The following is a 7,482-nucleotide window of genomic DNA, read 5'->3' as shown; positions in this document are numbered from 1 at the left end:
TTCTATAGGCTCAATCCAAATAATCTTGGAATTACATATCGCACACCTTAGCACATGCATGGCACGGCTAGCCGGATTGAGCTAAGCCAAGCGTGCACGTAGACGCCGACCCATTGTCTCCCACACTTTCATGGGTTTTGAACTATTAGATTTAAATAAATGCGAGTATACTTACGTTTACAGGACTATTCAGAATGGATTTTAAAATTCAAGCTTCACAACCCACAAACCCACCACCCCCCAACACCACAGAACAACAACAAAAAGAATTATAAAAATCCAATTTAAAAATCGAACTTTTTTTTTAAAAAAAAAAGGAGATTAAAGAAAATCCAACAGAATCCAGGTGATGTTCAACTGTGGGGGCAGAGATCAGTTTGCACACCACGTCACATTTATGCGCCCAATTTGCTTTCCAAATTACATGTCACGGACCTTGTCCATTATCGTAAAAAGCTTAGGGAGATGATTTTAGAGGGAACTTTGCTTGCAGTGGAATTGCCAGAATGCATGGAAACTAAAATTTCTTCATAATTTATTCCATTTCCAGAGGATGAGACCAAAATAATGTAATGCAAGTTCACAATATTGAAATGGAACATAAAATATGCGAATCTGATCACACTTGGTCGCCTTGGGCATGGACGAGGGCAAGGAATTGCTTGAGGCAGCGGTTATAAACACAGGGCCTCTCCAGGGGAACAATGTGGCCAGCTTTCTTTATGCCGTGCAGCGTGGCCTTCTCCCCCAGTTGCCTGCATCAAAAGAAAGCAATTTTGTCAAGTTATAGTGTAGTAACTAGGATGCAGAATAAGATTCAAGTAGGTCCAGATTGTGGATGGTAATTTGTTTGAAAGAGATGAATGCGAATGGAGGATAAAAGAGCTATATTCACCACTGATTATAGGTATTTGTTATTGTTTTCTTTTTTCTTTTTTCAAATACCCAAGAATAAGAATGAATTGGACTGATCGATATGTATGATAACCTCCTTGTTTTTTGAAATCGTTTTGAGCAAAGTTTCATTGTTTTCAAAAAAGAGTGAAAAATAAAACTACAAGGGATAGCAGAAATTTTGTGTAAATGCTTTCTACAATATCAACCTTTATGTTGGTATTCACTAAATCTGTAGAGAAACAAAAACAATAAAACAATTATTGCAACTTGATGGCTTTGGACCTGTGAAAGTATCATCTATTACTTTGCTAATATATATATATATATATTTTGATTGTAAAGGGAGGGAATCCACCCTGATTATATTTATTAAAGTATGTAAACCAATGTACAAATGTATTGGCTGTAGCCGAGTTGGCTTCACCAGCGATACCCATCAAAAAGAGCAGACCTAGTATAGGTTTGCTGAAAACAGAATTTTCAGTTCTGTTTAGTGCAAATCAGATTCATAATGGAATTTTCAGAGCAAAATAGAGCAAGTCATATTCATAATGGAAATCTGCTTAAATTAAAAGCTATATTGGCGTTTAGTGCAAATCAGATTCTGTTTAGTGCAAATCAGATGGCATGAATAAAGTTGGAAGGCATTTAAAAAATTAAAAGCTACTGGCGTTTATAGATCATAGTAAGAACATCAACATCATATATTGATTCTGAATTATATTTAATTTGTCTTTAAATAAAATGAGGAAAAAAGTTCATGCACCTTCTTATTAGAAAAAGGAAATAAGTTTATCCAATTTTAGGAGTTTTCTAGCATCACACATAATAACAGTAATGTTTTTAGTAAAACTAGATAGCATAATTAAGATTCTAGCTCATCCACAACTTTATTGGCTGGCCCTTCAAGAAAAATATATTAAGTGGTATTTTTTTTTTTTAAAACGAGATTCTCTACGGTATTCAAAAAGTATCATAAAGTACTGTGCATTGTTAGATGTCGTCCACCATGGACAACCATTCAAATTGTTCAAATATCTCAAGAGTTTATATATATATTTTTTTTTAATTTTTTAACTTACGTGCGTAAGCGCGCGCAGCCGTCCATCTTAAGATGGACGATATTCAATTATGCACAGCATCTTACGGTATTTTTTAAATTCCATTGAAAATCTGTATTTTTTTTTTCTTTTCAAATCAAAAAAATTGTTACCGTTTGTTATCACGATCAATTGTCAATTATTAGACCAAGCTATTATATTATAAAGATATCATGTATATTTCTAATATATAATATCAACATATAGCATAATAATATAAACTAATAAGAAATTTATTATTATAATATGAATTCATATAATACTATAATATTGTGTAATGTTATATTTAGTGTATCATGGACACAATAATCTAATATGATATTACAATAATTTGATATCATTATGTAGTGCAAATGATTCGAGAGACAAGAATATTATTAGGACAAATTTGCCTATTTCATTAAAAGGTTATCCATTTTTCTTAGTTTTAGCATTATCCAAGCATGACAACTTTTGCTCCAGTAGCTATTATAGAATATAATAGCATTTTAGCCAACTTAAGAACTTGTTTGGCTGATCTAATAGAATTGAGTTGAATTTCTTGCTGGATTTGTAAATTGGGCCGCACTTTTTAACATGGCTCTTGCAACCACACACCTCATAGCCCAAATCCTATAGATAAAAGGAAATTATCTTTGTGAGTCATTGTTTCCTGCAGTCCAACAAGCCTGTAGGCTGGGATTTAAGCTGGGATTTCTGTAGGTCTTTCAAAGATTTAAACTGGACGGGCCAACAAAACCCAATTTCTATGGCATTTTCAACCCAATTTTGCAGGAATACTGAATAGGTTCCAGAATTTCAGCTTTATCCTACTTTGATGTCACTTTGTTATTCTTACATATTTTTGAGAGTAGACTACCTAAATGTGCCATTCCATGATAAAGGGGGAAAATTAAGTTTACCAAACTAAACCTACGTCACAGATGGAAGCAATAAAAATATGAGGGAGAAAAAAAATGGAAAAAGAATGCCTGCGGGGATGGCGACCGAGAGCAGTGCCCACTTACTCTTTCATGTTCTTTGCAAGGTCCATATTAAATATGTTGTCATTCTCTCCCCACAGTAAAAGTATCCTCTGCAATCAAAAACCAAATAGTTTATGATGCAACCCAAAAAAAAAAAATATGAGGAATTGTAGAACATCTCATTTCACGGTCGGGATCCGTAGAAAGGACACTGACAAGGGGCCATAGTTCAATTTCCATTAAAGTCACCTCTTAAATAGTGGAGGGGATATGGAGCAGAAATGTGAGGATTAGCCACATTTAAATTCGAAAAAAGAGAAAAAATAGAAATATTATTTCTTAAAAATATAGGTTTCAACTAGTTCCGCAACCCAAACTTTATTTGGTATGCGGGATCATTGACTTTAATAACAAATTATTTAAAAAAAAAACACTTTAAAACCTATGAAAAATGGCTGTGTATCTAAATTGCACATATTTTCTATAACCTAAGTCATAGAAGATTTGTTACCTACACCCAATATATAAGATGATCGATTTTAAGAGGATTTATTTAATCATTTTTTAAAAAAATCTAACAAAATCTTTTACAAGCTACCCTTTATCCAAATTAAAGAATTTTTCTACATAACTTGAGTCAATGAAGTTTTATTGTCAATAAAAGATTTATTACCTCTTTTTTTAATATTTACCTCTCAGCATTATACCACTAAAATGTTTCCTGTAATCTACAACATCTAGCCCATAACAATTTCTTCAAATAACATATGTGGCACAATATTGATTGCAAAGTAATTCTTCTACCACCTCGTGGGATAAGTTCCCAATCTTTAAGCGGACCCTTAAAAGAAATTAAAATAAAGAAGAACGCGACACGTCACGTAGCCTTTGGGTGCATATCTCGAGCCTTCTAAAAAACAAACACTTGACCAGTCACCGACTTGTCCGAGTTAAGCCACCTGCCGACCCATGTTCTGTTTTTCCTTTTTTTTTTTTTTCTCTATCCAGTTGTCAGATAATCGCTCTCCACACGCAACCAAGCCATCAGTTGGTGATTATTTGACACGATCCAACCACATAAATACAGTTGGCGTCACATCAAAATTTGACCCGTCCTCCCTCGAAATGGATTTTTTTATTTTACCGTAGCGCAACATTCACGCCCGAGCTCAATTATTATTTGATAGCACTGTAATCAGACCAATACAGACCAGATATCAGCATATATATATATATATATAATTTAATTAATATAAATATTATTTAAATATAAAAATTTATATTTATATTTATTTTAAATATATATGGATAAGATATGAATCAATTTGGATATTGAAAGTATAAATATAATTATAGATATAAATTAAATAATTAAATTTTATGACTATAAAATTAAAAATATTATTAAATAGATGATAAATTAAATTAATAATATATTTATATGATTGTATATTTTTTAAAAAATTAATAAATATTATTTAAAATTATATAATATTTATAGATAGATTCGAATATTTGGATATAGATTGGATAGTTGTCTATTTATATTCATATCTATTTTTTTTTGATAAATATGAATATGGATACAAATATTATTCGGATCCTCTTAAATTTCTGTTCAAAATAGATTGATTCAGATATGAAAATAGATTCAGATGGATATTATCCATATCATTTTTATCGTGTATATATATATATATAGAGAGAGAGAGAGAGAGAAAGAGAGAGAGAGAAAGATATCTATATTATTAGTTGAGCCTTCATTTAATATTTATCTTTAAAAATATTTTACATCACGTGGAAAGGGTAGGAAAGGTTAGGGGAAAGATTGTGGGGCTAATGGGAAGGTTGCAGGAAGCAAAGGGACAGGGCTTAGATTTGGGTTTAGGCCGCATTTGAAATAAATTTGGGCTGGCTTGACTGTAGACTTAGTCATGATGAAATGCTCTTGATAGAAATTACTTAAAGGAATAATAATACAGCATCATATTATACCACCTGAATTATATTTTATTCTATGAAAAAGTTTTTTTTGGTACATAAAAAAAATTTTTGAGAGAAGAAAATTATTATTCTTACTTTACAATTCCATGGGAACACTGCAGATCTCCTTTTTTTTTTTTTTCACTACTATAAAAATAATTTTTGATGACAAATTACTTATAATATTTCTTATTATATATCACTAAAATCTCATTTTTTATGCATTATGGTAAAAATACTGCTATCTTTCAATAAATATTTTTTTATTAACGGTACTTTATTATAAATATCACTATAAATTTGTATTTTACAATATATTACTTGAAGTGTAGAGAACCAGAACTACTATTATGGTATTTAATTAATATATTATTAAATAATATAATAATTCATAGGATTTTGAAAAATTATAGATAGATTTTAAATTATTAATTTTTATTTAGGACTTGATTTAGTCATATCAATTTCATAAAATATGTTATTGTACATATATATTTTTAACATTACTTATTTAATGATATGAATTTATGTTAATAAATTAAATAAATTATATTCATATGTTAATAATATAAGCTATAAATTGGTGGTTAAAAGTTTTCCAACCTCTCTGCTCATTTTTGTTGTGTTTTTTTTTTCAATGATCACATGGCAGGGTTATGATAGCCATCTCAGTCTAGATGTGGCCAAGATGCCTAGTTGATCATACTTCCCATTAATTAATTGGTAGATCTGGACCTACAGCCCACATCAGAGAGAAGAAGGAACATAAAATTACAAGTCATGTGGCCAGATAATATCCATGTACCATTTCATGAAGGTCTAACAAATCAACTAATAAACTCGTAACAGCTTGTTTCCGACCCACATCCAAGTTCGAGCAAAGAACAGTTAAAAAGACGAGCGCCGCCCTCGACGCCAGCATGATATATGGAGGAAGACGCATACCAAATTAAGAGGTGGCACTCATGTAACGAAAAAGACTCAGCAAATTGAACCGAAACTTGGACTAAGACGTTCCTGTCCGAAGATTAAATGTGATACCTGAGGCAAGACCGGGACCTTGGCATCTTTATTGCTGATCACCAACCCTTCCAGCAACTCTTTCCTCTCCTTCCTATTGTTGAACATCACCTGTCCACCACCAAAACCACTCCTTTTACTCAACCACAATTCCAATTCCCTTCCCTTCTCTAGGTACCGTCGCCACAAGTCATGATAACAGTAATCATATGAATTACCAAATTAGTAACGGGACAAGTGAGACATACCTTAAGGTAGTCCTTGAAGAGTCTGTCTGGAAACCACAACTTCTTGTGGGCGGCCACCGAGAGGAGTGCCTTCAGGCCCTTGATGGACTCCGGGAGCAGCAACTCGGACGACGACGAGAAGCCCAGCCTGTTGAGTGTCTGGCCGCTGATCGAGTCGGTCATGGCGATGACGGAGCCCGACACGACGAGCGAATGCACCAGATCCGGCCGCATCTCGGCCATCTTGAACGCCACCATTCCTCCATAGCTGAATCCAACAACAGTGAATTTGTCCACCCCAAGCCGGCCCAAGGCTGCAACAGTACACCGTGCTTGGAACTCCGGGGAGCGGTCTGCCGACCCTGTCGTCGACCCGCCGAAGAAGAGCAGGTCCGGCACGTAGACGGCATACCGACTAGTTAGCTGTCCCACCTGGAACTGCCACGTTACGATCCCCTCCGCCGCAAAGCCATGCACGAGCACCACGGCCGGCTTCTCTCCCTTCTTCTTGTCGTCATTAGTGTTAACATGGCTTTCATTGCTCTTTCCTTCCGGTACCACTACTTCTTTGCTAGGGTTCTTCTTCTTGTTGTACTTCTCCTTTGGCACCCAGAAGCTCATGACCGTGCCGGGCTCGATCTCCACGGTCTGCTGTCGCAGGCCCGCCTTCTTCACAAGAAAGTGCAAGAGAGGCTTCTGTGCTTCTACCCAGTTCACCATTTCTCTCTCTCCCTGTTTCCTCCTTGTTAACACAATGATACAAGGAGCCCCCCAAACTCAAGCTTTGTTACACTTCTGGGCCTCATTATATAATGAGGAAGTGCTGGTAATTGGGTCTGAAAGAAATCGGGAAGGTGCTCCGAGAAGACAGTGAGCAATTGAATGATGTGGTTGGTTGTTGTGATGGGTTGTTGTGAGTAGTTGTCTCTAATTATCTCACGGTCTTGCCAGGTACTAGCGTTTGGATAAGCCGTGGGCCAGCCCAAATTTTGGAATCTTGGATACGTCTTTTTGGGGGTAAAATCTAGGATACATCTGGGTGTGATCTTCCATTACTCATCTCCGTCCTATGTCCCATTATGGTCTATAAAGCATGTCAAATAGGTAAGGTACGTTGAGAGCTTTGAGCGACTATGGCATTTGGAGTGCCAAATTGATTTGGCTTGCACGCATTGGTATGGCTTTGACTCCAAATTCCGTTCTTCATTTTTAGCTTCGCGTTTGTCGTTGTCTGGCGTCAGAGTGGCGTTGGATGAACCGCTCTGCCTACTTAACCAACCTCGCGACGAG

General features: G+C 35.1%; 1 protein-coding gene across 2 annotated transcripts; it reads right to left on the bottom strand.

The window, feature by feature from the left end:
• Positions 1-513: 513 nt before the first annotated feature.
• Positions 514-6,996, bottom strand: LOC105048330 (uncharacterized). Of its 2 annotated transcripts, XM_010927624.4 has the most exons (4): positions 6,214-6,993; positions 5,987-6,076; positions 3,005-3,072; positions 514-755 (listed from the first exon to the last, which is right to left on the bottom strand). In XM_010927624.4, the coding sequence occupies exons 1-4, from the start codon at positions 6,910-6,912 to the stop codon at positions 620-622; spliced, it is 993 nt and encodes a 330-aa protein (XP_010925926.1). In that variant the 5' UTR covers positions 6,913-6,993; the 3' UTR covers positions 514-619. The 2 variants fall into 2 exon arrangements, with proteins under 2 accessions (XP_010925926.1, XP_019705986.1); XM_019850427.3 differs by lacking the exon at positions 3,005-3,072 and having other exon boundaries at positions 6,214-6,996.
• Positions 6,997-7,482: the final 486 nt, after the last annotated feature.

This window comes from Elaeis guineensis, chromosome 2, assembly GCF_000442705.2.
Source record: "Elaeis guineensis isolate ETL-2024a chromosome 2, EG11, whole genome shotgun sequence".
Lineage (NCBI taxonomy): Eukaryota > Viridiplantae > Streptophyta > Magnoliopsida > Arecales > Arecaceae > Elaeis > Elaeis guineensis.
Note: the sequence above shows the minus strand (reverse complement) of the source record. Positions and strands in the feature narration are given on the sequence as shown.

Coding starts and splice junctions, on each gene's coding strand:
- LOC105048330 (XM_010927624.4), bottom strand. CDS start 6,912: ATGGTGAACTGGGTAGAAGCACAGAAGCCTCTCTTGCACTTTCTTGTG. Junction 3,073..5,986: donor AGGTCCCGGTCTTGCCTCAG/GTATCACATTTA, acceptor TTTTGATTGCAG/AGGATACTTTTACTGTGGGG. Junction 756..3,004: donor CTTGCAAAGAACATGAAAGA/GTAAGTGGGCAC, acceptor CTTTTGATGCAG/GCAACTGGGGGAGAAGGCCA.